Here is a 21,744-nt window from a genome sequence, read left to right on the forward strand (position 1 = left end):
TAATTATTAATAAAAATTTATTTTTAAAAATTTCATGAAAATATGGATTTTATTGGAAAAGAAAAACATACCTTCCATGTTGCCAAAATAAAGGAGCATCATTCATACTTTTTATCTTGCTAAACCAGAACCTTTTAAAGATTATAACATTCAGGAAATGGCGTTCTGGTTAACTAGGACCATTTCTTTTTGTTTTAACCCTTAGTACTGAAAGTCGTTTTAATACATAGCAGTTTATTTTATTCTGATTTGAGAATAAAATAAATAAATGATCTGACTTAATATGTCTTTAATAACAGACTCTTCCATTGCGTAGGATCATTTTTCAGGATATGAATGCTTATTCTACAGTACTGTGGATATAGATTAACAGGATATTATAACCTATCAAATTAACAAAACAAAACAAAATGTCAAAATGCAAATCCCTGATACCAGCTTATTGTGTTATTATTTGATCTCTTTTCTGAAAGGTGAAGGTATACATTTTCTATTGAGATTCTGGTTATTCAAAGTTTAATCATTTTGAAATTGCTGACTCCCATTCTGTTTCATAAAGACCAATTAAGGGATCATAGGATTTCTTCACAGTTTCTAATTTAGTCCCTAGAAACATTTGAATAATGTTAGAGATTACTGTAATCTATGTTTTTAATTACATTTTAAAAAATCAATAAAATTATTTTTTTGGGAAAAAAACCCTGGGTTTAATTACTAATTCATTCTAGATCTATATAAAATAAAACAAAATAAAATACAAATGCAAAGACATGAGAACCAGTAATATGTACATATTTTTAATATGCTTTGTATTAATATTCAATTTTTTAAATGAACTGATTACTTAAAAAACACATTTTTATATTCATATGCTGGATAATTCTCAATTTTCTGCTGCTTACTCTCCATTGATTTTAGCATCATAAATTCCATGTTTCACGGAATTTAAAATCTTGCATTTTCTATTTTGGTTTCAAAATCAAATTGGATACCTTTACATAAAAGGAATATATTAATTAGTTTGTTTAAAGAAGCTTCAACACCAGACTGCTTTAGGGAGCCAAGAGAGAGTTTGTTGAATAGTAAGAATTTTTCCAAGGTAAAACAAATCATTTTGAACAGTCTCTTGGTAGCAAGCACTAATAGAGGAGTACAAAGATTAATTAAAAAATTTCACTATAAACAACTGCCAGTCACAATCTCATTTTAGAAGCAAGACTTTAAAAATTTAATTTGATTCTAAAATTTAAAGGGGCTAAAGATTATTTGTTAAATTTGAGTGGATATAAAATGAAATTTAACAACTAATTATAAAAATAATACTTAATAATTATAGTTATTTAACAGCATAACCTATAATAGAAATTGGTTTATGTTTAAATATGACTTAAAGGAAGACTATCATTTTCAGAGCTTAACGAGGGAAGGTTTTACAACTGAGATTCCTGAAGAAGTTCGTCTTTCTAAATGTTCATATTGTGGGACCAGATTGAATAATTGCAGTTTTTATTATACCTTGCAACCATGAAATGACATACATTTTGGATAACTCTCCTCTTGATTCTCTGAGAATGGCAAAGATTTAGTTTTATACAATGAATCCTAATCATCCAAAAGGAAATTTATCACACAGTAATGTGAATAGAATTTCATTTATAAAGTTTATTTTTCCATTCTCAAATGACATAAACAATGATTAAAACTCTCCTTCTGGATTTAAAGAGGGGACTTTTTTTTTTTTTTTTTTTTTTTTTTTAATTCTCAGTCTCAGTGTTTTGATTCCTGTGGGTAAAGAGGAAGATGCAAAATATCATTCCTCCATACTGGATGAGTAAGACCATCTATCTATTCAGAGTAATTGATCAAAAGCTGTTAACCAGTTCAACTATGGAAAGTCTTGAAATCTTAAAACCACAATTTTGGTTTTCATCTGATTATTCAGCAATCTCCACATTTGCTAAACTGTAGAGAGGGGCAAGGAGTTAAGACTTCAACATCTTCTTTACTCTTGATTATAATTTAATATACTTAAACTTTAAATATGAATTGCTTTCCCTTTTTACACAAGTTATAAAAATAAGAGGCCCTGTTTACACAGTTTGCATTTTTATGAAATTTGCAGTTTGAAAAAAAAGCTCTTTAAAAAGTGGTAACTAATGCTTTTTTTTGGAATATGCTGTAACCTTAGAATTTTTTTTCTGAAATAGTTTCTCAATTTAACCCACTAAACATTTGAAGATAGAATTTATATTTAGCACTAGAGTAAAACATACTAAGGATTGAAGAAAAGTAAGTTTGTTTCTTTTTCTTCTGGTTCCACTTAAGTTTCTTTAATATGTGGCACCCCCTTTATGACAGCTATCAATATTATATTTAAATTTTATATATTGACAAAATGCAATCTACCTCTGTAAGCATTGTGCCATTCAACAATACTACTATTAAATTTACATACCACAGTTTAAATTACATCCATTTCAGGAATGGTAAAATGCTAAAACTCAAGTGTCTAACTGCCTTACTGGAATGAGAGTACAATTTACAAATACAATAATTACATTTTAAAACCATTAACAATATTACACCTAGAAGCAAATACTGTAGGACTGGTCATCAAGGTATTGTGTGAGGGAAATCACAGCTGAAAGTCATTGACTTTCCACCTGCTATATCCCAAGTGCAGATATTGGTTTGTTTTCATTAAACCCAAATTAAAACCTGTTTCTCATATATCAGTTCTCCAATATATGAATCTTCCAAATCCTTGCATGAGATTTTATTAGTTATCTGCCAAGTATTTTCCTGCAAAACAAAATAACATGTCGACAGGTTACCTGTTAGTTCAATAGTGTAATTATTATATGGGTAACTTTTCTATTCCTCCTTCCCTACCCCTAGGAGCGGTTACTGCATGTGTTAGAGGTACAATAGGAATAAAAGATACATAAAGTTTCCAAATCAATTTTCAATTTTTCAGATCAGCTAGTTGCCTTTTCACATTTTCATAGATCAACATTTTGCAGAGGTTTGGGTTTTGCCCAGAATAGATTGGGAGATTTATTTCTGGATGTGAGAATCCAACTTACTTTAGAAAGGGTGCTCATATAACTTATTTTCCAACTTGGATCATTTTTTAGAGTGAAAGGGGTATAATCAATAATCACACCAGTATAATAAACATTGAAAAAACAGGATTTATTCCAGCAAATCACTGAAAAGTATAATCACTCTAGTATTAGAGAGTTCCTCTCCCCCAATTAAAAAACAAAACAAAACTCTGTATTTTGTGCTAAATAAAACCTGTCTCATGGCCATATTCAGCTTTTGGGTGACAAGTTCTGATCTGTGACCTAGATTCTTTGAGTTTGCAATAACTCAAAGTGAAAAATAGATTCTCCTGTATCTCAGCTAAACCTGACAAGCCTAAACTCTATGAAGCCTTTTCAGAGAACAAAAAGTTTCCAGGTGGGAAATAAATTAAAAGGCAAGGCTGGGCACGATGGCTCATACCTGCAATCCTAGCACTTTGGGAGGCCAAGGCGGGCAGATTGCCTGAGCTCCGGAGTTGGAGACCAGCCCGGCAACATGGTGAAACCCCGTCTCTACTAAAATACAAAAAATTAGCCAGCATGGTGGCGTGCACCAGTAGTCCCAGCTACTCGGGAGGCTAAGGCAGGAGAATTGCTTGAACCCAGGATGGGGAGATTGCAGTGAGCCGAGATTGCACCACTGCACTCCAGCCTGGGCGATAGAGCAAGACTCTGTCTCCAAAAAAAAAAAAAAAAAAAAAAAATAAAAAAAAAAAAAAAAAAAAAAAAAAAAAAGGCAAACAATATTTATCTCGTTTGTCAATATAATAAAGATAGGATTTACTCCATTAACCTGAGTATACCCATCTATATAATTGGAACAACTGGCTAGCCCCACTTAAGAAACAGCGTTAGGATGAGTAGCCAGAGCCTCCTGACTTCGGATTTCTATTTCATTGTCCTATTTCTATTTCATTCAATAATTGGTTTGTTTTCTAATTGGGATGGGAGTTGAAAGTGGGAAAGAGGTGGAGGAAAAAGATGAGAAAATCACAACCTATTCCTCTTAAGGAAGAGTAGTCAAGGTAGCATTATTTTTGCAAATGAAAAAAATTGAGATACTCATTTACCTGCAGCAAACCTTTTCTTGATGAGTGAAAATCGATACCCTGCTCCAACAAGTTCAATGTCACAGCCAGAAAGGGTGCTTCCTTCACTTGTGAACTGCACAACTAATGGAGAAGGTTTGCTTGGGCCTTCTGCTAACTGAAATCTTGCCAACAAAGAACCCACCCCTAAAAAAAAGTATTACAAGGTAACAGTCAACATAATATTCTGGATGTAATTTCGAACATTGCATTCAAAAGAACATACAAAAGCAGACTTTATTGACAAAATGGTGATTAAATGAAATTTATCATTGAATATTATGAGCAACTCTATTTGCACACTGGTAACAGTCTACTTCCGTTAGATGGTACCTCAAAATTTGAAGATGTGCTACGTGGAAGCCCTTGTAATTTCCAGGCTATAATTAATATCTGGGGAGAGTGAAAAATATCTAATCCTTGAGTGTGGAATCTGACACAGGATAGAAACATGACTCTTTAAGAGGACTGAACAATAGTTTGTTTGATATGGAGTCTGTAGAAAACGGAAAAGAGAATTCACTGAAGAATTTTGAATTTTTTGCTTTTATTAATTGAAATAAGTAAATGCAAAAATGGAATGAAATATTCTGTTTGTTTTTATTGCTACATGTTTTGGGTAATAGTTGGCAAATACCTAAAAGCTATTTTAGTTTTACATGTTAAATAAAATAAGCTTGTGATTTCATTACCTCCGTTTTCTGACTTCTGAGAGATATCAGGAATCTTCCACAATATTCTTTGTTGTTCAGCATTCCTAAAAATAAATTAGGTAAAAAGTTTTTGCATATGCAAGGGTTTTTGTTTAGTGGATGCCATGTTTTTTTCTGGGTAGTATTAATTTTTAAAACTAGATCTTGAAAAGTTTCACTATAATTCAAAAATTCTCTGTCTCTCTCTCCCCTCCCAGACATACATAAATCTCTCTTTTACCTGACCTTATTGTAACTAGCTAGACCACCATGAGATGTACGTTTAGAGGACAAAGTGGAGTTAAATAATTTTTTTCATATACATCTGCTAAAACAGATACATGGGAAGACAGATGAGAGTATTAATCAATTAATTAAAGTAATTAAAATTGGGGTCATGATCTGGCTGACATTCATCTTTAAAACAAATTCTACTTTTTGCTTGTGACAGTCATATGGAAAAAATGAAATGCTCTTTCTAGAACAAGTCCTTTATAGCAGATGATATAGGCACAATGAATCTGTTCAGTTTCTAGACCCTTGCCTTCTCTAGTGTGCCTTTTATAGTTCAGAGGCTAGAAAATGAAACACTACATTTCTCAGAGGCCTTTGCAGTTAGGGTCCTAGGTACAAATTAGGTCCTACAGTCCACTCTAGCCTCTGGTTTGAGGGTGCCGAGAAGCACTTAAGGAGGTGCCAATAGGTGTTTGCTGGTCCTAGGATCAGAGTTACACCTCTGGCTTCTTGAATTCAGTGGTCCTACAGGAAGCCTTCTGATTTCTCTCCTTCCCCGGATTGTGGCAGGCCAGTTCGGCAGAGGTCTGGGAGGCATGTTTAGACATCCAGTCTATTCCTTTCGCACTTCCACCATTACGTAAGCATTGAAGTCCCCGTTGAATTAGTTTTTGCTTAAAATAGATACCAGCGGTTTCTACTTTCTGCCCTGAACCCCAACACACAGGACTGCTGTCATCTCCTCCTACAGGAAACACAAGTGCTAAGAAGTCTGTGACCCCTTGACCCAGAGGAGCCCCGCGGTTGAGAGAATAGAAGGCTTCATACCAGACTGCTGGTGGGAGCACTGCCTGGAGCTTGGTTACGCCTCCGTCGATGGGGACCAGGAACTGCACATTGTTGAGGGCCACAGCGGTGGTCATTGCATCTGTGTTGTATTTGTAATCTATGCGCAGGTCAGTGCTTGCAGGCTCACATCGCCAATTCACTGCCAGGTTCAGAGGCGTGGACTGAATACCCTGGGCAGACACCTTGCCAAATGACAGGAAAGAGAATATTTAAGGTTTGACCAATAATCTGAAACCAAACCAGAAGCTATGATTTTCTCCCACAGGGATGTTCTTAGACATCAAAATGTCATAATGTTTTTTATGCTGCTCACAAGCAACCATGAGTGAGAGGCAGCATGAAGGGTGTTGTGAGAGAGAGCTGGGTGCTTCAGGTAAACCATTACAGACTAAAAACACGAAAGCAGCTACGAGAGTCTCTGCAGCACTTTGGAGTTTCCAATACACTTCATGTCAGTTAAGGAGGTGACTAGCAGGCCGGCCAGGAGCTGAGGCCGAGAAGCTAGACAGTCGTGGGTGTGAGTTCTGATTCTGCCATTCCACTTACAAGCTAAGTGATCTTGGACAAGTTCCTAAACCTCTCTGAGCTTCTTTTCTTTCCTCATCTGCTAAATGGGAATTATAACAATAATATTTACCCACGGGGTTGTCAGGAAGATTGAAGGAGATGTTTTTTGTGAAACACTCAGCAGGATGCCTGGCACACACTAAGGAATTACATTTTGGTAAGTGTTACCTTTAATATTCTTACCATATTTGCTCTTCAACAACAAACCAATGAGCTAGACTAAGGTAGGTTATTATTACTGCTTTGGGATTTTACACCTGGTTTCAAGTCCTTACTGTGGCAAATTCCAGAGGTATTTACTTCCCTTACTTCCTTTGGGATTCCTCTAGCTGAAAGTGCTACGGTGCTAGGATCTACTGTCAATACTAATTAGAATCAACTGTGAGATTGACTTAAAAATAACCCACCAGGTTTGAAGAAAAAACAAACATTTATCTAAAGGCAATAATATTGATGTGAATTCTGAGTCCACAGTGAAAAATTTACAGTGTTACAATTTCTCAATTGTTCATTATGGTGGCAAATAAGTCTCCAAGAGAGTCACCTCTCATACGTACATGTACATTGCAGGGATCAGATGAGTGGTAACTATGCCCTTGGATTTTTATTCATGGAGTATGATGAGATTTGCTGATTTCGAATAATATAAACAGCTGTCTAGGAAATGTTTGTGCATATGGTCGCCATGGAGAAGGGTCCTGAAGGCAGGTTGAACTTTCAAGGCAGGAGTGGTCATGGCAGAAACAAGACCCAAAATGAGTTCTTTTATAAAATGAAAGATATGGCTTTTGATGACAATTTAGACTAGTTAACCATTATAGTTTTTAAACTTTAAATATTATTGGCAGCATAATGCTTTCTGCAGACAAACATTTATTTAAAAATCTATTAACTAAAGCGGATCAAAAGCAGAGCAATCTCCCTCCCCCACCCCATTTTCTGGACTCTGTCCTCAGTGGTAGTTCTCAACCTGATTATAGTTCCTCTACCTGGGAAGGTGCTTTTTGGGTATATGAAAATGTGTTTTTGATTGTTCTAGTTTCTGGGGGGATGCTACGGGGCCATTATTTAGTTGTAATATAAATTGCAACTAAACACGCTGCAATTTAAGGGCAATTCCACAAAATGCTGGTTGTGCTTCTCCACCCAATTCCTTGCATTGTTGAAAAACAACAACAAAAAGACAGGTAAGCAACAGCAAAGGAATTCTTCAGAGCACATGTTAAAATAAAACAGCAAGTCTAGGGCTGTTTACGTTTCATAAAGTACTTTGAAATATATTAGGCTGTTAGCTTATTATAGCAACCTATAAAATAGGTAGATATCATTTTTACTCTTACATAAGGAAACTGAGGTTTTGGGATATAAAGCAACCAAGGTCAGTGGCCAGTAGAAAGCTGACTTACTTCTAGAATTCAGTATCTTGCTTATGCATTATTTATTTTTTATTTAAAAAGAATAGAGATGGGGTCTCCCAGTGTTGCCGAAGCTGGTCTCAAACTCCTGGATTCAAGTGATCCTCCTGCCTCAGCCTAGAACAGTGCTAGGATTACAGGTGTAATCCTAGACCTTGCCTACTTTCTAGTACTACACCTGGACCTTGCCTACATTTTAATACTTTACACAAAGCTTGTATTGCAATAGGTGAATTCTATCTACTTTCTAGATTTACTTAATAACAAACACAGCAATTAAAAAAAACTCCACAGGATTTTAAAATTTCAAACAAACATTTAATCTGAAGTGAAAATGTACATGCAGTGTATATAGAGTCCACGAAGGTGAAGAACTGCCATCCTATTTCCACACTTTGGGGATACAAACCATGCATGAAATTTGCCTTCTGCCTTGGAATTTAACTTCTCATTCAGAGAAAAAAATCACATTTAGAGTTTTCTTTTCTTATTTCCTTTCATTTCTCACTAAGCATATTTAAATATTTTGGGAAAAAGCTAAATAAAATGTGTTTTCTATTATATTTTAATTTATAAGTGATGAATTTATGCCATATTATATATTAGTAAGTATTATCCATGATGTTCAAAGAGTAGATACTATTCTCACAAGAAAAAATTATATTCTTTTGCATTTTTGGAAAATGTACCATTATATAGATATTTTACTTTAAATGGTTTCCTTACAACATTTTAAATAAGTGTTTTTCAAAGCATAGGATGCATAAAATCTCTTGAGGAACTTGTATAAAGTACAGATACCTGGGTTGCATTCTAAGCCAATAAAATAAAATAGATGTATATTTAATATATATATATCTGCTAGGCCCTAACAGCACACACACACACACACACACACACACACATATATATAATATTATCTTTAAATAATCTAAATAAATATTTATTTATGATATGATATACATTATATATTTATAACACATTATATATTATATAATATTTATTTATAACATACAATATAATACCTAATATAATTATATAACATACTATATATAATTATATAATGTAATCTTATAACATGTTATTAATATTTATTATATTTAACTATATATATACATATATATATTTGTTTTTAGCATCAATTCAGAACCAGCATTTAATTACAAGTTCCTTGGTGACTGAGAAATACAGCCAAGTTTGAGATATTCTGATTTTTATTAAAGTACTAGTTTCTTCATTTTAAGAAAAATAATCTGAACATATTTAATAAAAAATTATAATGCATTAAAAATATGGTAAATGAAATAATCCAGGCACAGAAAGACCAATGCCACATGATCTCACTCTTATGTGAAATATGTGAAAGTTGATCTTGACTGGGCACAGTGGCGCTTTGGGAGGCCAAGGTGGGTGGATGACCTGAGGCCAGGAGTTTGAGACCAGCCTGGCCAAGATGACGAAACCCGCTTTCTACTGAAAATACAAAAATTATCCAGGCATGGTGATGCATGCCTGTAATCCCAGCTAAATGGGAGGCTGAGGCAGGAGAATTGCTTGAACGCGGGAGGTGGAGGTTGCTATAAGGCAAGATTGTGCCATTGCACTCCAGCTTGGGTGACAGAGTGAGACTTTGTCTCAAAAAAACTAACTAAATAAAATAAAATAAAAATAAAAGTTGATCTGATAGAATTAGAGAGTACAATGGCAGTTACCAGAGGCTGAGGTGGTGGCAGTGGTGGGGGTGGGGGTTTGTTTGGGGAGATATTGGTCAAAGGACACAAAATTTCAGTTGATAGGAGGAACAAATTCCAGAGATCGATTGTGTAATATGGTGACTACAGTTAATAATCATATACTGTTTTCTTAAAAAATGCTAAAGAGAGTGAATGTAAAGTGTTCTCATTACAAAAATAACTATGTGAGGTAATGCATATGTTAATTAGTTGAATTTAGTCATTCTACAATGTACATATATTCAAAATATCATATTGTACCTAATACAGACATACAATTGTACCTGTCAATGAAAAAAAAGTGTAACAAAATCTAGGCAGTTGGTGGGTGTGGTGGCTCACGCACCAGCACTTTGGAAGGCCGAGGTGGGCAGATAACCTGAGGCCAGGTGTTCCAGATCAGCATAGCTAACATGGTGAAACCCCATCTCTACTAAAAATACAAAAAACTAGCTGGGTGTGGTGCTGCACACCTGTAATCCTAGCTACTCAGGAGGCTGAGGCAGGAGAATTGCTTGAACACGGGAGACAGAAATTACAGTGAGCTGAGATTGTGCCACTGCACTCCAGCCTGGGTGACAGTGCAAAAAACCCAAAAAAATATAGGCAGTCAAGTGGCTGGGAATCAGTGAGAGACTCAGGCACTATAGGATCCAGGTAGGAATTAGGATTATTTACTATCAATAATAATTTGAGGTAAAGGCAATCCCAGATATAAAAATAAAGTTTGCATATATTGTACTATATGTATCAAATATTCTTTTATTATTGAACTATTTTTCAATGTTAGATTTTATTAGAATCCTTTCATAGGACTATCTTACTAGAAAAACAAAAGCAGATTGTTTACATTGAATCATTTAAAATAAGAGGTTTTAGTATAGTAATGTTCTTAACAAAATTATAATTATCTGGTTTATCAGTATAAATTTATAATCTTAATTGGTATAATGTTCTGCAACTTCATTTTTTTGTGGCACATTTCTCTAATTTTGTGATAAAATATTTTACTTGTAAGCTTAAGCTAATAAGAATATGTATGAATATTTTTTGTCAGTAGTCCCCAAGTTGTCTTTTGAAGTTTCCATTTAAAAAAATGAATTATAGCTTTTAAATAATGTTAAAAGAAGTGTTACTTCAGTTACTTTTATTCAATAGTAGGTAATTTAGAAAACAAATATGTCATGTGAAAGAAATCTGTACCATGTAAATAGGCTTACCTGATATTTGAGCATGTCGACGTTATAATATGTAGCCTGGGGTTTTTGTTCAGACACTTTCTTTAGGTGAGTCATCAAATTTGGCATATTTACCCAGAATTCCTTGGTATTGGCATCATTTTGTGTATTATCACTGTTCATTTGGGAAGAAAAATGATTGAGTATCATCTTATAACAAATCAAAATCCCACAAGAAGCAGCTTAGCAAATTGTCATCTGATATCTAGAGTCATCTTTTGACTATTTGTAGAGATTATTATGAATCTATTAACAGTACTGTGGTTTTCATACAAATACAGTTCTGAATGCTATCGTGATGGTAGATTAATCCACAGGGAGGAGCTGTTGTCTTGCTATCAATCTCAGTGAGTGCCCAGTAATATTAACTAATCACAGTGATAACTGGGAGCTTTAAAGAGTGAATTATTTATTAACTCAAACTTCATAGCCCTTTCTACAGCACCAGTTTTCTCTAAATTAGTCAGTTAATACAATTAAGGAACTGAATACATTTATTTTCTTTTGAATTACTTTGAGTAGCAATGCCTCAGAAATTATCCAGTGAAATATTTGGCCAAATGTAAACATGATCTTTATCACCAATTAAGCAGAAAAGAGTGATACTAAAATTATCAGTCTACCTTTCAGCATACATAATAGTTCATCCATAAGTATCTAAATCATCAAAGATTTCCCTTCACTTACAAGATGATCCTGGAGCTTAAATGATAGTAATCATGATATTATAACACAGAAGAAAAGTGCAGTCTTTACAAGCTAAGGAGTTTTATATCCCTCTGAGAGTCTTAGCTTTGCTCAGAGGCCTGAATACAGACCACTTACCAAATCTATCTTGCAAATGCTCATCTCAATGATAAAAAAGAATAGGCAAGAATATACAAATATCCGACTTACTTCCCATATAATGAGGAACTGAGGCCCCAAGTGATTCAGTTACTTGTCACACAACACATTTGCTGACACTTCACTTTCAGAATATCCTATATAGTGCAACAGCATATAATAGGTGCTTAAGAAATTATGCTAGGCATTATAAACTATTTCATTAAAATCTACCCTGCAAAGGGAGAATTATTGTCTTTGTTTTTAAAGATGAGCAAACTTGTTATAAAAAGAGAGAATTAGGGGTTGAGAAGGGAGAAGGCTGACACAGTGAAAATGTGAAAAAAACAGGTCAAAAGTAAGTTGCTATGATTCAGCTTCCAGAAGTCACATAAATCAAGAAAGCTGAGTAAAAAAACACTAGGGCCTTAAAAGCGCCACTAGTCTGTTAGGAAAGGGTGCCCAAGTCTCAGTGTGACCAGCGTGGTTTTGTTGTCTCTGGATAGAAGGTTATTGAGGACAAGGTAAAGCTCTTTGACTCTGGGAATGGAAAAAGGGGGTAGAAAATACACCTGGCACTTAAGACTTTGCCCCTGGTCAGCTGAGCTAGGGATGCTGAAAGGGCTGTCCAGGTTTTTTAGATTGAAAAGCATCTAAGCTACCCAAGTTCCCAGAGCTGTCGCTACACAAGCAGACAGGAGATAAGAGTAACAGAGGGTCAGTGAAATTAAGTGATTTGCTTAAGGTCATGCAGCGAATAAGAAACAGAGCTTGATCCCAGCCCATACTGGTTGTACAGGTCACACTTTCCCACTATGCCAAAACAGAGGTTCGGAATTAATATCCAGCAACATGTCATTAATGTACACTAAGTAGATTTGAATAATTGGGAAACCCTCAATTATATAATACTATTTTACAGAAATGCATTTGCTGAGTTTAATAGCAAAATAGGCTGCCATAGGTCTGTGATAATTTCTTAGAGAAACTGCTTTAATAAATATTCAAGAATGCTTTGCTAATCAAATGCTCACACAGAGATGAAATTCTTAAATGCTCAAGAAGCCTTGAGCATTCTTCGGCGTCATACTGGAGTTGACAATTGTTCCCGAATATTTTTGTAACAAGCAAACTTTTTTCATAAGAAAAAAGTAGATATAAACTTGAATGTGGCCCCTGTCATAAGGATTGCAAACCTAAATGTTTCCAGGGGCCACGGTGACCTATGAAGTCTTCTTCAGTAAACATCAAGGAAACAATTGGTTGATGATAGACACTAAAGGCTCGTACTGCAATCTAAAATAATGTGTGGTCAACAATGCCTTTTAAAAACTGGGGATGGCTGTGGTGGTCATGGCAGTGGGTTGCACTGCTAACTAAAGAGACTATAGATGACTAAATGGTCACTCATCACAGCCCTGTTACAGGGATCAAGTATTTAGAGTTCATAAGATTCAAATTAATGGAATATATTTTATTTCTGTTTTTTTTTTTAACTTTTGCAAATAATAATTCAATGGTCTATATAATATTTTGTTAAATAAAACCATTCTGAGTGATATTTGATTCTATTTATCAGACCAATATGTTAATATATGTATATAACTCTTGCACATATGCCTGAGAACTTGGCAATGTAACTGCCTAAAAATGCAACAAAAGCTGTAACTATCACACCAGTCATATTTACAAACAAACTGGCAAGATATTAGCACATAATTCCTAATTTCAGATGGAGAAACCTTGAAAATTAAACTGGTTGAACATGCACAGCCTAAACACAGAGGGAAACTGAAGCAATAATTTGAATTAAGAGACTTGTTCCATTCCCTCATGGCTTGCACAGTCTTGTGGGCGAGATGGTTGAATGAAGAAACACAAATAGATATGACATTATTAACTGTAGTAAGTGCTACAAAGGAAAAGAACAGGTACCTTTAGAGAGAATAACAAGGGGGTGCAAAAGTAATTGCAGTTTTTGCCATTTAAACGTAATGGTAAAGGCTGGGCATGGTGGCTCAAGCCTGTAATCCCAGCACTTTGGGAGGCCGAGGAGGGTGGATCACCTAAGATCGGGAGTTAGAGACTATCCTGGCCAACATGGTGAAACCTCGTCTCTACCTGGGCATGGTGACAGGCACCTGTAATCCCAGCTACTTGGAGGGCTGAGGCAGCAGAATCACTTGAACCCGGGAGGCAGAGGTTGCAGTGAGCCGAGACTGTGCCACAGCACTCCAGCCTGGGTGACAGAGTGAGACTCTCTCTCAGAAAAAAAAAAAAAAGTAATGGTAGAAACCACAATTACTTTTTAATTTTTTTATTGTACTTTAAGTTCTGGGGTACATGTACAGATCTTGCAGGATTGTTGCATAGGTACACACATGCCATGGTGGTTTGCTGTCTCCATCCCCCCGCCATCTACACCAGGCATTTCTCCCAGTGTTATCCCTCTCCAACCTCCCCGCACCCCCTCTGCTGTCCCTCCCCTAGCCCCCCATGCCATAACAGACCCCAGTGTATGATGTTCCCCTCCCTGTGCCCATGTGTTCTCATTGTTCAACACCTGCCTATGAATGAGAACATGTGGTGTTTGGAAACCACAATTACTTTTGCACCAAGCTAATAGTTTGGGGCTGGTCGGTGGAGATGTGGGGAGGAGAATGGGATAGTCCGAGAGGCAGAGTAGAGCTGAGACTAAATGATGCGTTGGAGTCAGGTGAAGAAGGTTGAAACAGTATTCCAGGCAAAACAAGAACTACAAAGCCCTATTGTGAGAAAGGACTCAGCCTGTTTCTGAGATTGGCAGGTCTTGCTGGAGCTAAAAGGATTCTGAGGCAGGATGGTGGGAGATGAGAACAGGGAAGTAGGCAAGGTAAACCACTCAGGGCCCCACGTTTAGATTCTGGGACAGGTGTAATGTCAAGCCACCAGGGAGTTGTGAACAACGATGACCTGATTTACTTATAAAAGACCACCTGGCTGTTAAAATGTATTGAAGAGGGCAAGATTGGATTCAGGGAGAGAAGGAGAAAACAATTGTGATGGTACAGGGAAAAGACAGTGGTCACTTAGACAAGAGAGGTTGCAGTAAAGAAAAAGGTGACCACTTAGAGGTTTGTAGATGAACATCAAGACTTGATGGAGAAGCTGTCAAGAAGATTCCTTTCTGCTCATTCACTGCAAATAATTAACTTGTATAATTGATCATTTTAATAGCATGCATGCATGTGGGTTTGTGTTACTGTGCATGTGCATATGAGTAATAAAGACATCAAATTCAGGTTTAATAGTTAATACAATTTCATTGTAATGATGGTTATTTTGATGGAACTTTACATGTATGACATAAAGGAAACTTAGGCAACTATGTTTACATAAATGTAATTTTTCACATTTTCTAACTATTAAATACAGACATACACACACAATTGATTTAAAAAGAGGGCCAGGCACAGTGGCTCATGGCTGTAATTCTAGCACTTTGTGAGGCTAAGGTGGGCAGATCACCTGAGGTCAGGAGTTTGAGACCAGCCTTGCCAACATGGCAAAACCCCATCTCTACTAAAAATACAAAAATTAGCCAGGCGTGGTGGCAGGCACCTGTAATCCCAGCTACTTGGGAGGCTCAGGCAGGAGAATCACTTGAACCCGGGAGACGGAAGTTGCAGTGAGCTGAGATGGTGCCATTGCACTCTAGCCTAGGCAATAGAACAAGACTCCATCTCAAAAAAAAAATAAATAAATAAAATAAAATAAAATAAAAAGATGCTCATACAATGAAAGGAATTCATTCTTGTTATTTGGCTAATTTCCCACCATCGTTATCCGCTGCCTATTGATAATAAGTGAAGCAGACAAGAATAAACTGTTGCTGATACAGATTTTCTTACTCTGATTCTCTCTAACCACTTGAGATAGTTGGCCATTAAAATACATATATGCATATGCAGTCACACATACACACACAATCACCCGCAATGAGTTTTGGTGGCTGGTAAAAGTTCTGTGTCTGAATCTACAAATATACCTGAGTGGTGGTAATTTCACTACAGTGCGACTCTCTTGATAAGATATATCCCTCATCTAAGTACAAAGTACTAAGCCACCTATATCTCTGAAAAATTTATGCAAAATCATATTTACCAGCAGAGAAGTTGGGGGTTTGGCAGGACGTGTTCTAACCTGCTGAAATTTATCACCCGAAAAGTCAGAGCAGCTGGGGATGGGTTGTTGGCAAAGTGTCTGGTGATGCCAGCAGGAAAGGACAACACCATTTCTCCAGTAATCTTAACGATACATCTGGCATATCAAAACAGAGAGGAAAGAGAGAGAAAACCCATGTCAATACACTGAATCAAAACCACTGTGAAAAAAAATTTATGAGGCAATGTTAAACAACAGAATAGATGAAAGGCAGGCTTTTACAATTCCATTAAAAAATACTTTAACTTCTCTTTTAGCTTCAGGAGTACATGTGCAGGTTTGTTATTTTGGCAAACATGTGACTTGGGGGTTTGGTGTACGGATTATTTTGTCACCTGGGTACCAAGTGTAGTATCTGATAGGTTTTTGTTTTTTTTTTCCTGAACCTTTCTTTTCTCCCATCCTCCTCCCTCAAGTAGGCCCAGTTTCTGTTGTTCCCCTCTTTCTGTCCACGTGTTCTCATTATTCAGCCCCCACTTATAAGTAAGAACATGTGGTGTGGTGTTTGTTTCTGTTTCTGTGTTGGTTTGTGAAGGATAATGGTCTCCAGTTCCATCCATGTTGCTGCAAAGAACAAGATCTCATTCTTTTTAATAGCTGCGTAGTATTCCATGGTGTATCTGTAACACATTTTCTTTATCTAGTCTGCCACTGATGGGCATTTAGGTTGATTCTGTGTTTTAGCTATTGCAAATAGTACTGCAATGAACATGGCAGTTCATGTGTCTTGATGATAGAATGATTTATATTTTTCTAGGAATATAACCAGTAATGGGATCTCTGGGTCAAAGGGTAGTTCTGCTTTCAGCTCTTTGAGGAATCACCACACTACTTTCTACAATGATTGAATTAATTTACACTCCTACCAGCAGTGTATCATTTCTAACTTACCTGAGAACTCAATGGTTAATACTTATTTTAAAAAGTGACTATTTTATTTTATGTGTTTCAAAATGTAAGAAGAAAAGTACAGCTTTTCTCTCTCCGTAGAAGTCTATAGATTCACCTCAGGCATAGAATCCTCTACTCTAGTGGTTCTCCTTCACTTTGATTTCTGAATTTTTGGCAGCATATTTGAAGATATTAAATTATGCAATGCTATCACATTATTTCCTGGTACTTGTATTAGTTCTTCAAGTAATGTGAGTAATGCCTTTAGCATGTTCTTTTATGTACTCATGAGGTAAAGTTTTTGCCTTGCACTTAACTAGTGCTTCATTCTATTAATTGGTCTATTTGGTCAAAATGGTAAAATCAGTCATATGAGTTAACACAATGGGATGATAGTGTAGAAGGGAAAATAATTCTTTTGTAAAAAAAGATTTCATGAAGATATAATTGATACACAATAAACTGTACTTATTTACAGTATAAAATTCCATGAGATTATATGATATAAAATCATCATACAATTAAGAAAAGTGAACATTTCCATCATCCCTAAGAGTTTCCTTATGCTGTTTTTGTAATCCCTTTTTGTAAGCTTTCCCGCTGTTTCCTTTCCCTGTCCATATGCAATAGGTAATATGCTTCTGGGCACTATACCTTTGTTTGCAATTTCTAGTATTTTATATAACAGAACTGTAAGATGTGTGCTCTTTTGTTTCTTTCGTTACACATAATTATTTTGAGATTTGTCCATGTAGTTGTCTGCACCAATACTTCATTTCTTTTTGTGGCTGTGTAGTGTATGGATATTCCACATTTTAAAAACATTTATTCACCCACTGAAGAACATTTGGGTTCTCTCCAGTTTTTGCCTATTACAAATAAAGGTGCAATGAATATATGTGAACAGGTATTTGTATGAATATACCCTGTCATTTCTTTTGGTAAGTACACAGGAGGGGAGTCATTAGCTCACGCAGTAGGTATAGGCTCTCAAAGAAACTGCATGTTTTCTAAAGTGAAAAACACAGCTGTGCATGAGGGTTTTAGTTCTCCCATATCTCACCAACACTTGGTAGAATTGATCTTTTTAATCTTAGCCATTCTAATAGGTGAGTAGTGGTATCTTCCTGTTGTTTTAATTTGCATTTCCCTAATGGCTAAGAATCATAAGCATCTTTTATATGCTTGTCATCAGTTATCTTCTTTGCCAAAGTGTCTGCTTAAACTGTCTGCCAAGTTTTTAAACAGAGTTGTTTGTTCTCTCATTGAATGGTAAGGTTTCCTTATACATTCTGGGCATGTCATTTATCAGATATATAATTTGTAGCCCAGTCTGTGGCTTGTTTTGTTTTTTCTTTCTCTTAAAATCACATTTGAAGAGCAGGAGTTTTTTTTCATTATTATACTTTAAGTTCTGGGGTACATGTGTAGATTGTGCAGGATTGTTACACAATGCCACCGTGGTTTGCTGCATCCATCCCCCTGTCACCTACATTAGGTATTTCTCCTAATGCTATCCCTCCCCAATCCCCCACCCCCTGCTATTTCTCCCCTAGTCCCCCCACCCCCCAATAGGCCCCAGTGTGTGATGTTCCCCTCCCTGTGTCCACGTGTTCTCATTGTTCAACACCAACACAAACATGCAGTGTTTGGTTTTCTGTTCTTGTGTCAGTTTGCTGAGAATGATGATTTCCAGTTTCATCCATGTCCCTGCAAAGGACATGAACTCATCCTTTTTATGGCTGCATAGTATTCCATGGTGTATATATGCCACATTTTCTTTATCCAGTCTATTGCTGATGGGCATTTGGGTTCGTTCCTAGTCTTTGCTATTGTGAACAGTGCTGCAATGAACATACGTGTGCATGTGTCTTTATAATAGAAAAATCGTATCTAATTAAACTTAAGAGCTTCTGCACAGCAAAAGAAACAATCATTAGAGTGAATCAGCAATCAACAGAATGGGAAAAATATTTGCAATATACCCATCTGACAAAGGGCTAATATCAAAAATCTACAAAGAACTAAAACAAATTTACAAGAAAAAAGCAAACAACCCCATTAAAAAGTGGGCAAAGGATATGAAGAGACACTTTTCAAAAGAAGACATTTATGCAGCCAACAAACATATGAAAAAATGCTCATCATCACTGGTCATTAGAGAAATGCAATCAAAACCACATTGAGATACCATCTCACGCCAGTTAGAATGGCGATCATTAAAAAATCTGGAGACAACAGATGCGGGAGAGGATGTGGAGAAATAGGAATGCTTGTACACTATTGGTGAGAGTGTAAATTAGTTCAACCATTGTGGAAGACAGTGTGGTGATTCCTCAAGGATCTAGAAATAGAAAAACCATTTGACCCAGCAATCCTATTACTGGGTATATACCCAAAGGATTATAAATCGTTCTATTATGAAGAGCAGAAGTTTTTAATTCATCCATTTATTCTTTTATGGATTATATCTAATCCAGTCATTCTTTTGGTGTCTTAGTTAAGAAATCTTTGCCAAACCCAAGGTCACAAAAGTTTCATTTGTATTTGCTTTTCTTTCTTTTTTTTTTTTTCCTTTTTTTGAGAAAGGGTCTTTCTCTGTCACCCAGGCTGGAGTTCAGTGGTGCAATCAGAACTCACTGCAGCCTTAAACTCCTGGCCTCAAGCAGTCCTCATGCCTTGGCCTCCCAAAATGCTGGGATTACAGGCATGAGCCACTGCAACTGGCTCATTTATATTTTCTTCTAGAAGTTTAAAAAAATCTTTGAGTTTACATTTAGCTTCATTACCCATTTTCACCTATTTTAGTCTTACAATGTATACAGTGTCAAGTATGAATCTCAGTTCATTTTGTGTGTGTATGTGTGTGTGTGTGTGTGTGTGTGTGTATGAATATCCAGTTGTTTCAGCACCATTTTTTTTGAGAAGACTGTCCACAGAATTACCTTGAAAATTTTGTTGAAATTTAATTGTCCTTATCTATGTGAGTCACAATTCTGTTCTATTGATCTATTTGGTCTACTTTTAAGACAATACCACACTGTCTTGATTACAGTAGCTTTATAATAGTTCTGAAATCAAGTAATGTTAGTCCTCTAACTTTGTTCCTTTCCATAGTTGTTTTGGCTGTGGTAGGCCCTTTGAATTTCCACATGAGATTTACAATCACTGTGTCAATGTCTATATAAAATTAATTCATTGCGTCTCAGTGCCAATTCACCCTTTACCACCTGCTCTGAGAAAATTAATGGACCCTTAATATGTTTTCTCTTTGCTTACAGGAACCATGCTTAGTTTTGTCAATAGAGGCCCTAGGGAGACATTGCAGGAGAAAGGGGTTTTCTTTCTCCCTTTCAGCCTGCTTGCAAATACACGCTTTCGCAATGCAGAAGGCTTATGTAGTGCCAGGTTTTTGCAGTGCATGAGGCTTGTTTGTGGTTCCTGCAGTGCATGTAGTGTCCCCAGAGCGTGGGTTTTGCAAGCCAGGTAGCTCTCCCAATGCCTGGTAGCACAGACAGCTTTCCTATCATCTGACTCACGTAAAACAACTGGCCTGGCTGCCACAATGCCCAGAGCTTGTAATGCAGATGTATTCTTTGGCTCCAGGCTCCTGCCATGTTCACACCTTCTCCACTGCCATCTTTTGCAGTGCATGGTGGTGGCAGCACCCATCTACCTTAGCTTCCCCTGGCACTTCCCTCAGCCAATTTTGTAGTAGAGAGCGTCAGTGAAACACCTCCCCATGAGCAGCTGGAAGTCAGCTGGGCTCTCCTTATGCCAGGCCTGAAAACTCTCAAGGAAGTAAGCTGGAGCAATCATAGGGCACACCTCTCCTCTTAGGGATCACTGTCCTTCAAGTCTTGCAAGCCATTGTTTTATATATTTTGCTCATTTTTAAGCTGTTTGAGGGAGAAGGATAAATTGGTCTGTTACTCTATGTTGGCTAGAAGCAGAAATTTCACAAGGCTTATTCTTCTTTGGGAAACAGTAAATACTTAACATGAGTGAGCTTCTTTATGACTTCCTCTAACGTTTCCATAGCTGACTCTTGTATTACTTCACAGGTATGTACTTTCAAGGGAAATTGATGTTAATAAATGAAAATTTTGCTCACATTGGAGCATGGGGTCTCCACTTTGTCCCATGGTCACGTTATATATTGTGTAACTCAAATTGATGAAATATACCTGATTCAGGTGAGGTGCTCTCTGGCATACATTCAAAATAGCTTAAGTGATGAACTGCTATAGCCTTGTATGTATAAGGCTGGGTTTGGGGCAGAGACGGGGAGCAGGTGAGTCTTAAAGTTGCCATGTGAGCCTCCCTTACACGGGTGTTAAATCCATAACTTTGTAGCGCTCTGAATGAGAGTTTTGGTTTCTGGAAGTTTGCATCTCCATCTCTCCCAGAGAATACTGCTGATCTCCCAGTTTGGGAGCAAACTGCTGCCTTCCCTCTCTACCTTTTAGATCCATTAACTTTGTTTGTATACTAGTGCTGAATTGGTTCCGAGCCTAGACTTCCCCCTCAAGCTGAGTCTACTCTTGATATTTGTCCATATGTGGACATGTAGAAAATATTGTTTGGCAGCTCTATTAGAAAACAATTAGAGGCTGGGCACGGTGGGTCACGCCTGTAGTCCCAGAACTTTGGGAGGCCAAGGCAGGTGGATAACGAGGTCAGGAGTTCGAGACCAACCTGGTGAAACCCTGTCTCTACTAAAAATACAAAAATTAGCTGGGTGTGGTGGCACACACCTGTAATCCCAGCTACTCAGGAGGCTGAGGCAGGAAAATTGCCTGAACCTGGGAGGCAGAGGTTGCAGGGAGCCAAGATTGTGGCACTGCACTCCAGCCTGGGCAAGAGTGAGACGTCGTCTCAAAAAAACACACAAAAAATGGAGACATTTTTAACACACAA

The 21,744-nt window shown here is 36.7% G+C and overlaps 1 protein-coding gene across 2 annotated transcripts in view; it reads right to left on the minus strand.

Moving 5' to 3' along the window:
• SGIP1 (SH3GL interacting endocytic adaptor 1) overlaps positions 1 to 21,744 on the minus strand; it is a 119,481-nt gene continuing 97,737 nt past the window's right edge. For both annotated transcript variants that reach the window (XM_037740021.1, XM_037740020.1), the window contains 6 exons: positions 15,874 to 16,029; positions 10,888 to 11,020; positions 5,932 to 6,134; positions 4,870 to 4,934; positions 4,160 to 4,324; positions 1 to 2,802 (listed from right to left, as the gene is read on the minus strand). In XM_037740021.1, the coding sequence (XP_037595949.1) occupies positions 2,780 to 2,802; positions 4,160 to 4,324; positions 4,870 to 4,934; positions 5,932 to 6,134; positions 10,888 to 11,020; positions 15,874 to 16,029 (745 nt within the window). In that variant the 3' untranslated portion in view covers positions 1 to 2,779. The remainder of the gene's footprint in view (positions 2,803 to 4,159; positions 4,325 to 4,869; positions 4,935 to 5,931; positions 6,135 to 10,887; positions 11,021 to 15,873; positions 16,030 to 21,744) is intronic.

Source organism: Cebus imitator, unplaced genomic scaffold, assembly GCF_001604975.1.
Source record: "Cebus imitator isolate Cc_AM_T3 unplaced genomic scaffold, Cebus_imitator-1.0 Scaffold3, whole genome shotgun sequence".
NCBI classification, from domain to species: Eukaryota; Metazoa; Chordata; class Mammalia; order Primates; family Cebidae; genus Cebus; species Cebus imitator.